At 33.0% G+C, this 21,451-nt stretch overlaps 1 protein-coding gene and 1 long non-coding RNA gene across 2 annotated transcripts; both read left to right on the top strand.

Annotated features, from left to right (window-relative positions):
- The first annotated feature begins 292 nt into the window (after nt 1-292).
- On the top strand, nt 293-6,470 carry LOC136274313 (uncharacterized). The gene is made up of 2 exons (XR_010712584.1): nt 293-520; nt 5,344-6,470. It is a non-coding gene; the product is annotated as an uncharacterized lncRNA (long non-coding RNA).
- A 5,095-nt stretch (nt 6,471-11,565) lies between these two features.
- Nucleotides 11,566-18,514, top strand: LOC105348117 (uncharacterized). The gene is made up of 2 exons (XM_011457424.3): nt 11,566-11,652; nt 15,787-18,514. The coding sequence occupies exons 1-2, from the start codon at nt 11,630-11,632 to the stop codon at nt 17,846-17,848; spliced, it is 2,085 nt and encodes a 694-aa protein (XP_011455726.3). The 5' UTR covers nt 11,566-11,629; the 3' UTR covers nt 17,849-18,514.
- The last annotated feature ends 2,937 nt before the right edge of the window (nt 18,515-21,451 follow it).

Below are 21,451 nucleotides of genomic sequence, written 5' to 3' on the forward strand. Positions count from 1 at the left end.
TCCCCTTTTTAGAAAACCGCTAAGCAATCCAAATTTCCTCTCCTCACTGTGCCAAATATTTTGTTGTACACATCTTATTCCTGTAAACATATAGCTTACAGCGCCATAGTTACTTATAAATTTGCGATGAAATGCAAATGATAAAATTATGCTATTCACCTAACTGAGAGATATTAAGTGAACTGAATTGGCATAATTATGTCTGTAGACACCTTTCCATACATTTAAGTTTCATTTCAATTGACTGAATGGCAGAACTTTATCCTGTGGTGATCAAATGTGTGCACTTATTTCACAACAGAAGAAAAGAATATCATTTAAATGGGTTAATGCATTATAGACTAACATAATTGCTCCGAATAACAAAGATATACAACAGACACTCTGACAGGTGTTCAATCAGGTGTAACAAGTACAACGTAGACCCGTGTACTGATATCAGAGATAACGAAACTACTATCATGATGGTATATGTTCATTTATAAGCCAAGTTGTGTTTATAATGTGTTATTCGTTCGATGTAAGTATGAACAATACAACTGTAAACTTCTAACTTAGAGAACATAACGGTCAATTTAATAATAATGTAAAGATATCTTTCTTATTCGAATTTTACAGTTTGTTTGTCGACCGTTATAAAGCCTATCCAGTTTTGGTAGCTTTATCTTTTATAATTCGTATTATTTGTACTTTCATTTTTGATCTTCTGTATTTTTACCCATGTGAGTTATTATACTAAACGATTCCATAACTGCGTAGCAACCTCTATCTAACGGGATCATAGAATCATTCAGTATATCGAATACGATTCCTTTTCGTCAATTTACACAACGTAATACAGATTCATACGAAAGCCGAGAAGGATCATTCGAGATACGAGATTCGAAATACGAGATTCGAAATACGAGATTCGAGATTCGAAATTCGAGATTGAATATCTAATTAACCAATCAAATCAAGGATCTGAAAACACGTATCCTAGCGACATCAAACTGTTCTAAATAAAGATTATTAGTACATGCTCTTATATACAAATAAATGCTATGTTCACTTCTCCCTAGCTAACTAAATAATTCTTTGTATTTATTTTTACACAGAATATTCAAGTAGAATAGTAATAATGCAGTGTGTTTCGCAGATCTATGTGATTTTGTTTGCCCTTGTGCATTTCCACCTGATGCGTTTGAACCCTGGGGTATTTCACCACCAATAGTTTAAACCCCGGCTTTATTCACCCTTTTTGTGTACAAATGCAGTTTTTTTCGGTAGGGGGGTCCTAGGCCAATTTTCAATAATTTTACTATGTATATTAAGCTTCAATTTTCCCGAGGAAAGTCCAGACCCCCTGACCCCCTTCGTTATAGACCTCCTCCGCGCATGAAGATTAGTATCTAAAATACGTTTTAATCTAAATATAAATAATCAGTCCAGGTTTCACCAATAAATATAAGCATTACTTATCGTTTTTTATGTATACAGGCATACACTAGTACTATGATTATAAACTAATCATTGAAATATTATCACATCATACGGAATTATTAATATATACAATTTTTTCCCCTTTTCTTGAGTAAACTTACTTTTGGCATTGTTTTCAATATAGAAGGATACATATTCTGTACAATTAAAGGTAGGGATAATAGGGTGCCAATTTGTTCACATTGCCGATTTCTTGTGCAGAGAACAGTAAAATTTTAAAAATTTGATTGTGCATGAATTTTTTAAAATCTATTGTTGTAGTTTGTTATAATTCATTCATTGATATATCAACAAGAAAGAATAGAAGGTATAGACAGGCATATGTATCACACCCAAGTTGAGTGTCTCTGTAGTTTCCTACCCCCCCCCCCCCCTCAACGCATCAAAATTGACAATAATTGCATATAAATCATACAAAAGTTTAATTTGTATGAAAGTAACTCTCTAAAGATGTAAATAAGCACTGCAAAGATGTGTGTACGTAATATACTACTACATTACACTTAGCCAGATAAAATGTAATCAGGGTGATAGCTACAAGTGGCGAGAAGTGCAAATTTACCAATTTGTCGCCATACACACAGAACACCAAATAAAGAAACTGTGTGTGGTGTGGGGAATGCATAGAGGATGGCGGCAAATTATCTCAAATAACCAGTGCGAAAATCAACAAATAGGCTGTTATTTGTTACCTATCCTGCAAATACATTGATAAAAAATGTTATCGTCACATAACATAGCCGATTAAGTTAATGTTTACATATTATGGTCAACGTACATGTAATTCTAATGTACATGGAGGCGGACGTATCAGGCGGGGATCCAGAATTTTTTTTCTCCAAAAATGATCGGTTGAATTACATTAAATGCTTTGAAAATTGTCTTACAGTATCGCGCGGGTCAAAATGCATGATAGAAGCTATGTACAGTGTAATTGGAAACTTTCATTTTATATCAATATGTAGTAATACCTATCATAACAAATGAGAGTATAGCCCAACTGCCACAAACAATACATGTCTTTTACCGGCACCACCCCCTCCCCATAAAAAATGAAACAATTGTCGTTTTATTTGCTAAACATGTGTGTGGTTCAAGATTTTTCTAAAGGACATACCCGATTAGAATTGAAAAATTAGTCGTTTAAAACTAATTTTGTCAAATTTTTTAGATTCATTTAGTTATATTTTGGTTCATTTGGGTAAATAGATGCACCAGCGCAGCTCTAATTTATATATAATCAGGCCATAAATTCGAAATATTTTCAAAAATTAATAGCTTTCAAACCAGTGGATAAAAAAATGAAAGTCGAACTCGATTAGTGCTAATACCTGTGTTGAATGAATGGTACAGTAGGATATGCGCAAAAAAGTCCCGTCTACTCTTTCCTACCCTATATTTATTAATTGGAACATTAAATCCGATTATAAGAGTCAAATTTAATTAAGTACGGATATATTTTGCCGAGCCAAATAAAAAAAAAAAGCCTGGAAAACGAAGAGAGAACGAAGTGGGGACAGAATAACTGACAAATTAAATTAGGACTATGTAGCCCCCCCCCCCCCCCCCCCCGAAATTTATATATTGAAAACAGATTATTGAGTACAACATCCGCACACACTTTAAAGAAAATTCCATGTTTTTTTTTAATCATTTTTGGTAGCTAATGTAAGAAATCACAATTACCCCAAACCCCTCCACGGAAAAGAAAATGCTAGGTGATGAGAGAGAGAGAGAGAGAGAGAGAGAGAGAGAGAGAGAGAGAGAGAGAGAGAGAGAGAGAGTCGATGTAAATCACAATCACACCGTTCACAATCACACCGTTCAAATTAAAGCTTGCTAGTTGGTCTGCCCTATCCTAGCTACCTCCTCTCTTTTCTCCTTTGAGTGGCTTAACTGTCTGTATATGCTTATATCAAATCAAACAATTTCAAATTCTAAATCAAAATTGAATATGACACTACAAAACTCTCTCTCTCTCTCTCTCTCTCTCTCTCTCTCTCTCTCTCTCATATCGACAATGACATTGATACCCTACAATACACTATTCCTATCTGGATTGTTGTCGTTGAGGTTGTAAATCATTATATCTCCTATGGTTTAAAACTTTATCATAACCTATATTTTGACATGTCGATTATTTCATTGAATTTCGTTTCATAGCTAAAACCACACTCAGTTTTAATTATTTAGATCAAACAGATCTTTTTTAGCAAGCCGATTTTTACACAGTTGGGGCGAATACACTACGGGTTAAAATGGTTCGGGGGGAAAATACATACAGGACAAACAAAATCACATAGATTCGCAAAGCCAACAGTGTTTTCACTCATTTAATTGTTTATATTGTGTGGGGTTAATTCATTAATGTTAATTTAACCATTTTATAACCATTACATAAGAGCTATTAAGACATTTATTTGCAGGAAAGAGCATGTACGAATGATCTTTATTTAGAACAGTTTAATGTTGCTAGGATACAGGTTTCAGATCCATGATTTGATTGGTTAATTTAGATATTGAATCTCGAATTTCGAATCTCGAATCTCGTATTTCGAATCTCGTATTTTGAATCTCGAATCTCGAATGATCCTTCTCGGCTTTCGTAGATTCATGATATAATTCTTTTCAGAAGGTTTGAATTTAACTTCCTTGCTCTTAATTATATTTTTACGTACTGCATTTATTAATAGTCATGAAAAGAGCATACGACAACCTTTAAATGAAATATTTTAAAAATCAATTCGATCAGTAAATGAATTAGCACATTTCCTAATGTATCAGTCTTCAGTAGACGATATTTGTTTACGTTTTAGCGACTTCGTAAAACACAGACAGGTGAATGGGGAAATGGGATTTTTTTTTTTTGGGGGGGGGGGGGGGGGAATAACCCAATCCACAATTTGCAAAAGTTGTGTTCCTTTGCGGGTCTAACCCAAAGGTCAAAAGAGAAAAACTCAAACTTTTTTTGTTCTTTGTGATACCAAATATGTGGGCGTCCTGAGATAGATCTCTTTGAGTTTAATTTATTCCCTGGATATTTGGGTTGCTCCATCCCGGGGCAATCAAAATACACAATAGAAACGGAATTTTAATGTCAAATGACAAAGTTACAAACCTCTGAACTACAAAGGCTACTGTGAGAAACCTATAGGTTTTCCCCCAAAGATGGCGGCAATGGGAAATATTTTTTGTAAAGTGTGGATTGGTCTATAAATCTTCATATTTCCCTCACCATCATGCAATAAATGTATAAAGTGTATTGAACATTTAATAACATTTGTATTTTAACCGTCAAAAAGACCTTTTGAGAATAAAACATATTGTCTCCGGTTAACTTGTTCTTTATTCTAGAAATTAATTTTTTGAATAAATGTAGTGCAACAATATACTTATCAAATTTAGTGTTACTAATTACATAAATATTAATCATATGAGCTTACACAGTTACTTGTGAAATACCTAGAAAGAATCGCAGGGATATTTTCCGAGATATATTTCTAGTCGTTGAAAAACTCCAACGGACCAGGCAATGTGTTTAAGATTTTATTCGTTGACGATAGACTGTTCGTATTCAAAGAGCTACGAAAGAAGGATATATATGAATATAACTTAAATATTTATTATGGGTTTGAATTTACTGAGACATTTAAGGAGACTAAGTGGTAAGCAAATTAACCATCAATTCTGCCTTAAACTTTGAAATATTATATTTGTGGCCATACAATCAATATTAGTATATTAATTTAGTATATAAAATCTAAATAAATTAGCTTTAAAATAATAAAACATCGCATAACATGTCCCAGACAACGTTGTAGTTCATATGAATCCTAATGTTGACACTGTTTCTTATTTTAGAATACATCAACAAAATTTAATATGCAGTTTGTTGGACAATCTAATTACAATTAACTAGATTAACCCCTTCTTTACAATACGCTATGCAAAAGTGTTGTAGAGATGCCGTCTCACAAGTCTAATTGAATTGCAAACAACAGACATTTTAGTGTGTGACAACGTCATTTTAGAGTTCATTTTTGAATTCATGGCGGCTCTTTTGAATCAGCAAGACCAGCTGATCTCGTGGATAGGTAGGCCCTGTGACTTCCGGTTGTTGTACAAGATCAGCAGGGACGGTTGTACCGCTACTAAGTTTCACCAGAAGTGTGACGGTCAGGGTGCCACCGTGACGGTCCTGTACAACACAAACAACACGATATACGGCGGCTACCTGTCTCAGAGCTGGAACTCTGATGGTGGATACATAAACGATCCGAACGCCTTCCTCTTCCGGCTACAGTACAACGGGTCTTCCAATCCATTTCAGTTTCCTGTCAGTGATGCAAAGCATGCTGGTTATGGAAATGGTAGTTACGGTCCAACATTCGGATGTGGTCATGACTTATCCACTTTTTATGGAAATATTGCACCTCAAGGAATCAATTTTCCTCTCAATGGATATGTCGATCAGATAGGAAGGTGTTTCACTTTATATGAGCATGATTGCAACATTATAACAAACAACAACCTTAATGTGACAGAGCTTGAAGTTTATAAAGTCAATACCCAATATTTCTTATGTTCAACTGTCAATTATTGTAATTGAAAGTTTAGTTACCAACTGTGGCGACGGCTTTGCTTTGGTATATTGGATATTATGTTTAAGTGTGGTATTGGAAAAAAACCCACCACAATCGTTGTCTATTCACGATTGATATTTTCACTCCAACCACTCCTTTATGGATACAAAACTAAGGAAATGGATAATAAATATGTATTTGTCTTATCCAGTATAATTTCCACTTACTTAACTTAAGCATTTTAAAGGGACCTAGATACAATTTGAGGTCCAAATTGTTTATTTGTATTGAATGATTCACCAAAAATTCAATTATAGAAATCAAGTTATGATTAAGAGAGATACAATGTAATAATCAATTGTAATGTAAACAAAGCCCTCAATCTAATTAAAATTAGACCTTTCATCTCGCTCTCTGTTATATATGGATACCGCTCGTGAATCACCATACGATCAGACTGCAAACGTTTTCGCCATCCCTGGCTCTTCAGGCAGTTATGTGCATATATATATATGGTCGTTTACCTTAAATTACAACCTACTTGAGTTATTGGCAACGCATCCTATGTGTACATATTAAAATGAAGGTCGAGCTCAAAATTATCTGAAGTTTTAAATATTTCTCATAATGAAAAACAAAATCCTTGTGCTATTTTTATAGCAAGGTTCGGCACAGTCATCGCCATTTGAGCCCGGCTTATCTGCTACGAATTTATGACTATGATTCATGCAAAATTGATAGGTTCAAAAATATCCGTTCGCCGCTTACTTTTCCATGCGTATATCCGTTCATTATTCATATGAATAAAGGATACAACCGTCCCTTTTATTATAACCAAGCTCCGAATTTAATATACTGCTTCCCATATCGATAACACAAATTTTAAATTATGGACCATCCACAGATGAAACTCTTACAATCAAAGATCATAAGTAATAACTATTATTTTACGCTGGAAATTTCTTCAACAACTTAACTTGAGTTATTTATCTTTCTGTCATCGATTTCTTTTTAATATATTATTGATTTATTGATGTGTGTTTAAATGTCTTTAATATCATTAGATTGCATATGTTTTTAAGTACACGTAGGTATTTACCAATTAAATTTCTGGATCTCTACTCATGAACATGAACAGATATTCAAAGCTTCTTCACTTTTTTCTCTTAACATACATTCCAGGTTTAAAAAAGTAAAAAGAAGAAAAGATACCGACCAATTCAATAAATTAAGAGAAATCTATTTATTTTCTACAAATGAGGAAAACTGATAAAGATTTTGTAGTTATCTGATAATACGCATTATGTAACATATGATGGTATTAATTACCTTTTTGCAAACATATCAAACTAATGATCAATGTTAATGAAATACTATCACTTTTCTTTTACATACACGAAATCGATGGTAAACGGTTTTCTAATAGAATCACTTGTACAGTATAACTTTGCATTTAAAAGTACTGATGATGCAATCAAGAATTTGTCGATAGACGCATTATTTACAGTATATTTTCGGAACGTTATTTGATTAACATTTTGATATGTTTTAAGCTTGCTAGACTTGTTTGAAAGTATAAACATGTATGCTGTTTTAAATGAAAATTTTAAAAGAAAGAAATATTTTCATTTTTCCATAAAGCAAAAGTTATAAACTTTGTGCAAATTATACAGTTGAATTCAAACGCATTTAAAAGTATTTAATATAAATTCGAAATTATTTTTTTTTGACCGGGCCGGTCAATAAACGCCCGACTTTAAAATATTCATTAGCACGTGATGTGACAAGCTAATTTTAGAACGTACAACAAGAGGTCGACGCGGAAACATGGTCGGTCCATTGGCAGTGGCATAACGCGTTCGAAGAGAAAAGAAAGAAAGAGTTTGACAGCAAATGTTGTAAAAATGAGAATCTATATTGAAGATCACTTTGGGCGGTGGACACATGTTAGAAACTTCGTGTTTAACTTTCTTGTTATAGACCAGCTGTGGGCCAGCTGTGGACAGGTGGGTCACACAGCAGTGTACTTTCTTTGTTTAATAAGATGTTCACTCCTAAAGGAAAAGGAGCTTGCTTGTATGTATATGATACAATATTCATTGCCTGAATATGATAAAACGTGACTGTAAAGCTATCACTCGAATACTTAAAATCTATAAATTGTATATATTTTGAGTCGAGGGGCCCCAGACGGGACAATTTTGACGTTGTATTTTGATAATATATGTTGTCAATGTGTGAAAATAATGGTCAGGTACAAAAGACCTCTCATCGATTGTCTCCGATACCGATACGCAACCATCCTCATAAAATGCAGATGACAATATCTGATATTTTTCTGTTAACAGCACACAGACCTGTTCATATGAATTCAAACAGACGTAAACAAACCTGTCATATTACCTCCTTCTGCATGCTGCCCTTCTAAATTATTATTCCCGCACACATGCGCAGTTCCACCCTAAACGTTAATCGTTTATGAATATGCATAGGTAAATCTCCGTTATTCATTTTCAAATTATGGCTAGTTCCTCGTTAATATTTATCAAAAAATTTTCATATATCTAGTTATGCTGACAAAATTTGGGTCTAATTCTCAACATTGCAAAAATGCCGTTTAAAACGGTATAAATACCGTTAACGGTAAAGGTTAAAATCGAAACTACATAAATTAGATCATTAACAAGTCTGGTCAAGAATTTTAAAGCAGATATAACAATGCAATTTTTGAATTAAGTATTTTAAGGAGATTACAAAGAATAGAAATTAGTTATTTATTTATCTATTCATTTTATATTAACACTTCATAATCTAAATATGTAAAAAACAAACCTTCGAGATGTATAAAACATTAACTTTCTGTAGAAAATGTTATTTGTTTCGCTAATTGTCAATTACATCATGTTAAGCGTTTTAGAAATAATTTAATTTTTTTTTTTTTTTTTATAATTGGTTTTGGTTTTGATATAATAAAAGATATATAAAGATCCGCATTTTGAAATTATTTAAAACCAGTATAGCTCATTTCATTACTAAGATTAAAAGGTGCGACATTTATTGTACCTAAAATACAATGTATTTTTTTATAATTTGAAAAAATGCTTTCATAAAGGAAGAAAAACAAATACCCAGCAGCTTATAATTATATAAAAAAAATATTGTATTTCTATTTCTATTATAATTGAAGCAGAAAATAGAAATTATGTTGAGTTTATTCATTAAAAAATATTTCTGTGCATGTTTATGTTTCATTTTAGATATCTCTTCTGCGTATAGAACTTACGCACATATCGGTAATGCCCTCTTATTAACGTGGTTTTTTTTTACAATGAAACTATCTTCCTTATTAAATACAATATGAATAGAGTTAGTAAATTCTTCCTTCAAAATGTTGTTGTAATAATCAGGCATTTTTGGAAAAAGCAACACAATAAGTGAATTTCTGAAAAATATTAATCGTAATGAATACTTTTTACCTAAACAAAAATCGAAAAAACCTTTAATTAAGGTGGCTCTATACACCACTTTTTGATGACGCAGTACGCAAAAAAGTAAATCTGGTAACATGCATTTCCGGTACTTGCTGATTTAAACTGAGGTAAATTGTATGGGAACCGATATTTGAAAAATTTATATTTAGGAAATTTTCTTTAACTCAGAAATGAAAAGCCCCCAAGGTGTTTGGGCCTTGGGACTTAGGAACGATAACCCTTACACGAGGAACTTTAATACCAAATAAAATTTAAAATATTCTTTGTGTTTATTTGTAATGGTTTTCATTCAATTTTTATGTCACATTTATTAAAATACATTTTCTTATAACATCAAGCAACTTTTTCAGATGATTTGTCAACAGAGTAAGAAAATATGAAAAAAAAATGTTTTGGGGAAATACTAAAAAAATTGCAATAATAACATTTTTGAATGTTAAGAAGTGTTATATTTTTTTTATGTGTCCGAAGGAAATATCCATCATATGACAAAATAATTTCTCTCAATTTGTTGATAGCTGTCTTTTTAAAAAATATTTGACAAAAACACGAAAAAACATTTTAAAAAACTCTTTAAAAATACCTATAGTATCCCTATCGTCATTTTAACACATTTTTGTATTTGATAAGTATATGTTTTGTGGTCTTCTATTGAAAATTGGAATAAACTGTCGGTGTATAGAGCCACCTTAATATTAAATCAGTTTTCAAACAGGAAAGCAAATCAAATTGTTTGAATGTATGTATGATAATGTCATTTCGTCCTGTTGCTCTTGAAATGCATGTGAACTCTTCCCGTTTGAATCTTCCTTTAAAATATCATATTTTTGCTTTCATTTGAAGTAAAGGTCGAACAAGATATCTGTGAGGTTATGATCACCCCAATCTGATGTTAATATACCGAATAAGCGTTGGGAAGTTGACATTGACTTTGTTTTAAAATGGTTTGCTTAAAAAGAGAGTGTGTTAAACTTTGACAATTTACGATGAATATTTTTAAAAAAAATCTTTGTCATAACTTTAGGCTATAAATAAACATTGTTGTCATTCAACAGGAAGTTAATATGTGATTGCTACTGACTGAATAATACCAAATAGAAACATACATCATTTATTTCTTAGGCACAGACATATTGACAGACAAACACGGGTTAAAGAGCATACCCTCGCTCCTTCGGAGTATGGGAATGATTCTAAAATATGGTGTTTACATCTACACACCAAAAGCACTGGGGTTAAAGAAAGAAGGCCAAACGGTTATTGCTCAAAGAATACGTGCTTGGAAATTTGAAGAAACTATCACGAATACAAAGTCCTTAAGCAACATATATTACTCTAATGTTACAATGCATGATGTTTATAAGTTCAAATTGTGCAATTTACTGACAAACGGTCATGGTCTTTGGTTGGCAAGTTCTAGGGATATAAAAGACAGGAATATGCTTTAGCCTAACGCTTGTCAATAAAAATAATTGCACGCTGTTGCTCTATATTGTATTTGTCACAGTCCTTCCAAAAAATACAGTTTTCGAGTTGCAAGGGTACATGACCTTTTACCCAAAAGGAGGCCAATTAAACCCGTTATATATCATATTGTTCTTAATACTGGTACACCACTTTAACAGGGTCACAGGGGTCAAGTACAGTGGTAATGGTGTATTTTTTATTCATCTATAAATAGTAAGCCACTTGAAGCCATTGAAAAATTATTGGTTTACTGTTGACTGTTTATCTATTTTCTAACGCAAATGGCTTATCAGATCATAGAGCATATGATTCAAAGTATAGAATAGAGATACAGACAGTATACTACAATAGTATTTCCATATCTGGATATATCAACCATACGAGGTTGGTCAAAAAAACTTTATAAATGGTAAAGAAAAACTTGCTCCATTGATAACAGAAACAGCTATCACAGTTATTTGGCATGGCTTTATCTAAACAATCTAATTTGTTTAATTTCATACTGATAAGAGACGAAGTCAATATATAATACTTGGATATGAAAATTACCACACCTAAAGATAGTACAAGATAGTCTTTATCAATGGTATGTAGCTGAGCTTCAAAATGGAGTCCATCTCCACACAAATGTAAGTAAAAGGCAAACCTAATAATTTGACGAAGACAACCCATTATCAAAGTTGTTGAATGTTTAAGCTCATTTGTTATAAAATAGTTTTCAACTCAATCCCCATTTTTTCGAATTTCTAACAGAACTTGAAAAATACAATGAAAAAAATTAACTTTCTTAGGGGAGATGTGTGGCCATCTATTACATTTGAGGATAAAGTTGTAAACATTTCTTAAACTGTCTTGTTTTTGCTCAAAACTGAATTAAACTGTTGTCAAAAGAAAAAAGCAATAAATATGAGATTCTGCATGGTGTATTGCATTAAAAAACAATGCCTTTTTAATTATTTTGAACTGCGCAGCTACAGACTTTAATTCAAGATTTAAAAATCTAACAAACTATTAAAAGGAGGTAATAAGTGACCACTATTCTATCATTTGTTGAGAAAAATGTCTATACTCTGTCCTAAATTTTTGCTTCCACCACTTTTCGCTTGATATTTTGAAATAATAAAAACCTTTGTGCTCAAACTACGTTCATCAACTAAAATAAAAAATGTCCAGATTATCTATTTTAAAATGCCCCCTCTACCGCTTCAGGTCTCAATACACATCCCAAAATAGAAACTCTACGGGGATTTTACATTGCATCAGCCATAAATAAGCCCGATTGATAACGTTGAAAAACTGCACGAGGTGTCCCGAGTATTTCCGAATGGAGAAAAGATGTAAACATTTCCCGTTATAAATCTCCAAAAGAATTTTGTTTTCGTTCCTGTAAACATATGAGTGAAAAGGGATATTTTTTATAATGAAGATATCTTGGATATTTTCCCTTACAGTACTTCTTTTACAGGTATGTGTATTTTTATTAAAAATCATCAAAAATGATGGAAGCAATAACTTGAGACAGACTATAAACTTGCATATTTGATTTGTAACTATGTCTCAAAAGAGAGTACCCCACTCTTAAAATGGGTCTAAAAACCATCAATTCGCAGGAGATATGTTTCGTCTGTGTCTATGGTAGTACATTGAAGTTCCCGTATATTTTTATTGAAATATATAGTTACGTATCTTTATTTTTCAATTAAGGCAAAAATATTTTTGGACCCCTACACAACTCTAACACTTTAATTCAATGTATACTTACATAACTGAAAAAGCACATGGAACTGGTATATAGAGATGTATGTCATATTCAACACAGATTCTACTGAAAAAATTTTTTCTATGAAAATATAACGATAAAGGGCCTCCATTTACCCAGTTCTGAGTACAGGCTTGATTTTTCTTGTTCTAAAAATAGATACCATGCCGACTGATTAAAATAGGGTACCCTATTATGAGGAAGTTACAGTAACTGTAACTATAATAATGTGCAAGATTAAACCTTCTTCTCTATAATGGTTATAGAGCCGACATTGATACACCTTTTTCTTTTTTTCAGATTTTTAATGTTAAAAATAAGTCTGCCCCTTCGCAGTTCAACAGCTGTTTTAAGTTATTAAAAATGCATTGTCCTGTTTTTCCATACGTAATCTGTTTACTGACCAACATGCAGAACCTCATATTTAGCTTTTTCAACTTTTGACAATAGTTTTGACCACTTTTGGCAGTTCAAGGAATGTAAACATTTTTATTCTTAGGTGTACAAGATGGTGGCACATCCCGCTTAAAAATAGAGTCACTCAACAGCCATGTTATGTATTCGCTGGAAAGACTTATATGTCTCTTATATGTATATCTTAAATTATATTATTGAATTTAATTATGATTTTGTTAAGCTCAATATATGGAGCCCTGTATTTACATAAGGTTAGGAAAAGTAGTGGGTGTCTTGATGCTTTCATAGTGCATATTAGGGTGTTTCACCGCTTGTCGGAAGATGCTGCAATTTTATATACGCTGTCTTCATGTCTTTATAGCGAAACCAACTCTACCTACTATTTCAACCTCTAATTACTTGTATGTGTAAGCACTTAAAGCCCTTAGAAACTAAGTACTTCATCCTAATTTGTTTATTTGATCAGAAATGTTGCTACCTGGAAATGCATCAAATTTCAAAATTTATACATAGTATTTCAATTTGATCAACATCAATCATGCGAATTGGTTATAATTTAGTTCAAGAAAGTTAAAGTAAAACCCATTGGGGTCATGATTTGAACAAGCTTGAATCTACACTTCCCGAGGATTCTTTCTCACAAGTTTCAGCTTTTCAGACCAAATGATTTTGAAAAGATTTTTTTTCAGTAATCTTAACATAACCTCAATAATATTTACATGTAACTATCTTTTCTTATAAAAGTCTTGATCAAGAGATCATGAATTTCACAGTATTGGTAGAAGGCTTTACATCATTATCATGCACAAGGTATCCTCTGTCTGCTGTTAAAGTAAAAGCTAAGAGTCCATATATTTTCACAATAAGGTCATATTGACCTTAACGAGGTTGAGTACAGTTCGAGTACGCACGCTTTCGCGCACCGTTTCATTTGCAATGTGACGTCATCTCTTTGCTTGGTTGACGCCATGGAATTATGGTTTCAACTGCAGATATTCAGCAAAATTTGTCACAAATAGCTCGTTCCAGGCGTAAAAATGAAATTATTTTGTAGAATTAACATAAATGTCTTGAAGTATAGGCTATTTTTGGGCTCGGGTCGAAAACGTGAAGAAGGTTAAGCAAGCCTGGCTTTGTGTCACGTTTTCTTACCCCACCTAAATATAGTTTTAAAATACATGTATTTCAAGACAGTAACCATGTATTTTATATCTATGTCGCTTTACATGTGATGTTTTATATATTTTACCGCTTAAATATGACTGAAGGTTTTTAAAATACTATAAAGATCACCATTTCCGCCTTTGTCAAATACAAAATAGCCATTATCCGACAAATCTAAGAAATGGGATGTACAAAAAAAATTGGATAAGGCCCCTAAAACAAACCAGGTGGTAAAAGGCTTTTTTATTTGATTATTTGATACCTTTTAGCAATAACTTTAATATGTGAAAAAGAAAAAAATCACTAGGGAATCAATGAAAAAAAGTGCAAAATTGATACATATCAAGCAAAATCCCATGGGGTCTTATGTTAAAAATTAACAAACTTTTAAAAACACCCTTAAAAACCGATGTGTAAAATGTTTGATTTTTTGTTTTAAAATGATTATCATATCAGTAGAAATGCATGCAAAAAAAATCATCATAAAATCTAGGGCAGAACAAATTAGATATCTGACCCAGAGGCCAGCAACTTCGCAATTTAGGCAGAGGGCTTCTTGTACATCGATTTTATGTATTTTGTTTGATTTTAGGTCCTCTGGGTCACTCATGTGAATAATTGCTATTTGTCTTTGTCTGTCGCCCTGCGTCATCTGTCGTCCCTTAACAGTTTTACATTTCTTACGTCTTAAAAACTACAAGGCCAATTCTTACCATTTTGGTTTAAAGTATCTCTAGGATAAGATGATAATAAATAGTGAAATGTATGACCCTACAACACCAGGGACCTCATGGGCAGAACAATTAAAAAGTTGAAACATCTTCTCTACTTCCATACATAGGGCCTGAACGTCTAACCCAGAAACCATGGATTTTATAATTTAGATAGAGGGCATCAAAGACATTTTAATCATGCATTAAATTTTTCTCAAGTATAAATAAGAGTAAAAAAAAATATATTCTATAATTAAATATTCACCATTTGGCCATATTGGCCAAGAACGATGTCTGACCTAGTAGCCATTAACTATACAATTTTTGTAGAGGGTTTCATGGATATCAAAACAATGCACTTAGTGGGTTTTTTTCTTCAATTTTTAAGGGAAAATTTGGTCTCCTCATGAGGCCCCGATGGGATAAATTAAGTTATATGCTACACAAATTTGATTCCTTCTTCTCAAATTGGCTGTTTTCACTTAAAAGGTAAAAATACAAAATTTGAATGCACGACGCACAAGAACGGATGAAAACCAATTAATGATCACAGGTTCGATTAGCGACTTAGATGACCTAAACAGATTTCGCTAGTATAAGAAACATTTTCCCAAAGGTATCGAGAACACTATGTATCTAATGTAAATATAAATTAAAACTAAATAATCTTCCTAACCCTGATTTTTTCATCTGCAAATTAATACTGACAGGTATGAAGGAATGCAGCACATGTCAGAGGCAGTGTTTTTTGGGATGTCTTGGATAGTGGGTACCTCCTATCAGCTTGCTATGAGGAGGCGGACAGTGGACATCTGGGAAATGGTCAAGAGAGGAATATCACAAAATGATTGGGCCGTATTGATGATGGGTGGAAGTTACAGAGAAGGTTTTAGATGGATTGGATCAGATATTGACTGGATGTTATGGCCAAACAACCACCGGGTGATAATGGACAAGTCTCAGTCTGGTTCTTACAACACAGCCAATACAACCTTGATTCTCTCTGACATTTCTGAATGTCCACCAGGATTCACTTTACTTCAGTTACTGACACCATCAAAAAGAGAACAAGTAAAGTTAGCATGTGTCAGAATGAATGACAGAAACTATATATCAAGTTCAAAAGTCAGACAGTTATCTTTGCCAAGAGAATTTCCTGATTCTACTCAACATGGACCATGCTACAGTGGTTGTGTTGCAGGGATGGTAGAATTTGATCTTGCTTCTTGTTTCGCTTGTGACTTTTGGCCTCCGTCTGCTACTGCATGGACAGACAGATGTCATTCGTGGCCTGATCCTGAGGTTGTCAATGATATTGTAAATAATGGATGTCATTTTGTAGCAATAGGACACCCATTAGGACTCCATCAACATGAAGAATGGAGAATTTCTTTTACTCAAGCTGAAAATAAACTTGTTAACTCAATGAACCACTGTCAGTTTTTGACATATGCGTTGTTAAAATTTTTCTTAAAAGAAGTAATTAATCTGGAATCAGAAGAATCCGCGCATCTGTTGTGCTCCTATCACATGAAGACAGCAGTTTTTTGGGCGATTCAACAAAACCTACTATCTCACTGGTGTCCACAAAATTTCCTGGCCGGTTTCTGGGTCTGCTTCAAACTCCTCCTTAAATGGGTGCATGAGGGGGTTTGTCCTAATTTCTTCATCCCACAAAACAACCTGTTTCTGACAAAGGTCCATGGCTCAGCACAAAATAGATTGTTTCTACAGTGTCATGAATTGTATGAGAAAGGTCTAGCCTGTCTATTACAGAGTTCCACTATCAGGTCCTGTCTTATTGACGCTCTGTGCTATCCCAGAGTTTTTATTTGTACAGATCAAAATGTAATGCAGTCTGAAGTTGATAAAGATTTAGAAATCATCAGCGAGTCCTGTTCTTATATTTTTGATTCGCAAACACCAATTAGTGGAAACCCAAGTGGCCTTTCCAAAGAACTATGTCGCATCATCAAAGGCATACATATTATGGAACAATTAGTAGTTTCAACCGTTACACCATATCAAGTTATCTTGTTACAAAAACTTACATCAACTGTTCTTCAGTATGCAGCCTTTCTATTACATATGAACACTAACGAAAGTGTAAATAAAAAGATGTATATTGCAGACAAACTTTCCTGTCGCATGCTTAAATTTGCAGCCAAGTTTGGGTATGTGTCTGATTTGCTGCATATTGCCATGTATTATTACAAGACAGGTAGATACAGGAAAGCTTTATCTGTTATAGATATCACAAAAGCCAGGTTAGCAAAGCCATATTTGGTGTATTTGAACCAGGTAGATAGAGAGATATATACTGAGGCTTTGGGGGGACAGTCCTGGTCTACAAAGATTAGACAGGCTGTAGCAGAAGACATTAGACTCGATAACCAAATCTGTTATATCAAGGAACTTGTATTGGAACAACGGTCAGGTCGACAGAAAAGCATGGTTGCATTAAATGTCCCAGTCTTTGTAATGTTACACTTCCTTGAGTTCTTGTGTTACAGACACATCGATACAACATTATCACTAAGAGCTTTAGATGAGCTACAGGTCCTAGTTCACTATGATGAAGGACACTATTTAGGTTTTATATTTAGAGACATCTCTTGGGAGATCCTCGGAATCTGTCAACACATCAGAGGGAATCGCCAGGGTGCTTTGTACTCGTTCCAACAATCACTGAACGTACAATATCCATACAACAGAATACAAGCTGCTACACAGAGGAGAATACAAGATGTTCAGGCAACCTCATACCAGTAATGAAATGAGTTATCAGAAACAGTCAGTCCATCAATTGGAAATGTTTGTCAACTCTTAACTTCTAAATTATTCATCTTTGGCTTTTAAAAAGATAACCGTTCTTACATGGGCGCCGCCATGTTTGACGCCACTTAATAAAAACTGATATTAAATATTGATGGATAGTGGCAGAAAAAAAACTTTTTTTTTGCATTGTCAAATGACATTTTGTGCATATATGCGCCTGGATATTAAATATTTAGCTATGAATGTATTTAGGATGACGGGTTGTTGTATCTAACACTGAAGTCAAATAGTTCTGTGCGGCGTGTGTTGGTGCCAGGAGTATTGTTTCTGAACTATGTTGATCCCTTAAAAGCAACAGTTTATGTCGAAAATAAATCATTCGACATTTTCTTTACTTTTTATGCACTTCACTATACCTGAACTTATTTTTATGTTTTATATGTTTTTAAAATGTAACTTTTTTCAAGAGCATTGTATTTGTCTTAGTTACTTCACATCTCAAATAATTCCTTAGTTCAATTGACCGGTGTAAGGTGGAATGAATCATGTAGCATAATCGGATCTTGTCAACATAGGTATTCTTTATTTACGGAGGTCATTACCTGCATGAGACCAACAACTTCATATTTAACAAAATCATTGTTGATGTTGTATATCATAATGACACAAGAAATTTAATGTTTTGCTTTTATTCAATGTGATATATGTGATATATGATATATGTGTCTATTTTCTTTCAAATCGTAAAATATATCATATAATCAAACTTAATTCTATGTTAATAAATATTGTATCGTATTTTGAATCTCTATAAATCACATAAAATGTTGCAATTACTTAGTAGTATATTTCATTTTATGTTGCGATTCAATAATGTATTTTACTTATGGAAAACTGTTGTATTTTTTAAGATTTTCATATCAAAATAAGCGAGAACACTGCTAATGTCAATGACTTTTAAATCATTCATTGGTTATACTACATGTACAACTGTAAATACAAATTTGAAAAAAGGAGACTGCAAAAAGAGAGAATAAGCTATAAAGATCTAAGACACTAGCTTTAATATACATTTCTCAGATATGTGAAAAATAACTATACATTACCTATGTTGCTAAGGTGGAAAACACTTTTAATACGCGTAAATTGTTTTTGTAACTTTTTTTTTTATAAATAAGAATAAGTTATAAAATTATGTTGTTTTGATATTGGGTTTTTATTTGTAATAAATCTGCATGACGTTCAATTAATTGTGCCGAAAATTATTTTTTTTCCAGATATTTGTATCATATTTTTTCTGCAAAGTCGCCACCTTCATATCCCGAATGAATCACATTTAAAAGAATGCATTTTATTGTTAAAATAGTATAAATATATGTCACAGTTCATATATATTTATGCATTTAATGTTCATAAGCGCGCATTGCTGATAGAACGCATTTCTGTATGTATGAATGAATGCACGTGTGAATGTTGTGATATGTCATATGGTTTTTCTTAGTGACCTGCAGGCATGTTCACGAAGCAATCTTAGGACTATGGTGCGTCCTAAGTACATCTTAGGACATGTCTTAGTCTTAAGTCTGTTTTTCGAAGCTCTCCTAACTTTAGGAACCGCCATAGCTTTGTCCTAACTTGAGGACATCATTTACCTTGTCCTAAGATCATCCTAAGGCTGTAAAATTACGTTTTTTGGGAATATTGGGGCAGTTACATATGTATGAAGGTTTTTCTTAAGGCCGGTCGAATAAAGCAATATTTTCTACAGTTCCAGCATTTCCGACAAACCTCAAATTCCCAATTCGGGAGGAAGAAGGGGGGGGGGGGCAGAGTCATTGATTCTATCATGTATGTATCATGTATGTTAGTTTTAACAAAACTATATGGAAAGAGACCCTAACCCCCCCCCCTTTCTCCGTTGCTACGTGCTTCATTTTTTAGCAGATATTGTCTTTGTTTGGCGAATGTAAATTAGTCACTTCTTTTGAATTTCTACTATGTACACTAATTGAGTTACATTCTTTGTTCTGATTACTTTTGGAAATTTTTCAAATGTCCTTCGCTAAAAAGTAAATTTACATTGGTTTATATAAGCCATGCGCGATCATTCCTAATTTTTATCACATCAATCTAAAAAAAATAATCGTTATAAAATTTGAGTGTTGAATAAACTGTATTAATGTATTTTCAAGATACATCACAACTTATTTCTTACTTAATATGTTCGTGTGTTCTATATTTTGCAGATTAAAGGATAATATAGGTTGTGATTGCACGTGTGTGTTTTTTTTATATGTAACGTTAACTTTATGAAAAAAAATAATTTACACTCGAAGAATGCACAGGTGTTGTGTAAATTTAGTATTTGTAAATTTTTAAAAATGTATACATTAAATTTACTGGTTTTAAGTATATTAAATTGTGTTAACTACCGACACGTACACTTTTCTCTTGCAAAATATTTAATGATTTATTCCTACAAAAGTCTCTCAAGTTCGATATGTATGGATAAATGTGAAAAATAAGAATTGTTGTAGAAGGTTAGGATATCCTGACTTAAGATGTTCCTAAGTAACCGTCGAGCTTCATCTTAAGACGTGTCCTAAGTTGATCTTAGGATGTTCCTAACTTTTTTCCTAAGTCATATCTTAGGAACACACTTAGGTCATATCTTAGAAAAGTTTCGTGAACATGCCTACAGGTATATATGTCTCATTGACCAATGACAGACGACTTTTAAGTCATAACTTTGCATGCCTTACTAACTTCGTTCACTATATAAGCGCAAGTCCCGCCAAATCCAGAACCCACAGATGCTACCCTTTACGGCGCTAGATTCATGTACCAATGTACTTCTGATCTTCAAAGATTCAGTATATTCCATTTATTATTTAAAGTCCTGGATACCTGGTAAGATCACTGTTAAACATAATATTGTAACATCGTATTCAGTGATACTGTCGGTAAATCACCGGAACTATAATTGAGAAAACCATTGTATTTGTAATTTAGTTAAATATATGTAGTACATGTAATTGTCTTTCGTCAACGTGTGTGTGTTGTGTTGTGTTGTGTTTTCTAGGTCTCTTTTCTTATATCATATAAAAGCATCTATAAGCACGAATCCAGACTTCGATCGTTATTTCTTTACGACCCTGTGACATATATTGATCACGAGATGGATGCAAAACGCAGTGCCAATTTTGTTAATGTCCTTCTAGACCAAACAAGATTTGGATAAACATGTCTGATGATCTTTGTGCAATAGATGTACCATTCTAGCCGCATGTTAAGCTTATGGATGACACCAAAAATTATATAATCGAACGTTTCAATACCGAACGGCAAAACGTAAAATTGCCGAAATTTGCTCGTTCATTGTTATTGTAGTTTGTATTTAGAAAAATAATGACCGTTTTCTTTTAATTTCTAAGGAGATATGGAAATATTACGGTGGCGTGGAAGGGCTAGGTGATAAAAAACTTATCTTATTTGTTCGGACAAATTAGGATTTGTTCGGACGAATTAGCTATTTGTTAGGACAAATACGTTATTTGTTCGGACGAATTACGATTTGTTCGGACGAATTAGCTATAA

The sequence above is a fragment of the Magallana gigas genome, chromosome 4 (assembly GCF_963853765.1).
Source record: "Magallana gigas chromosome 4, xbMagGiga1.1, whole genome shotgun sequence".
Taxonomy (NCBI): Eukaryota; Metazoa; Mollusca; class Bivalvia; order Ostreida; family Ostreidae; genus Magallana; species Magallana gigas.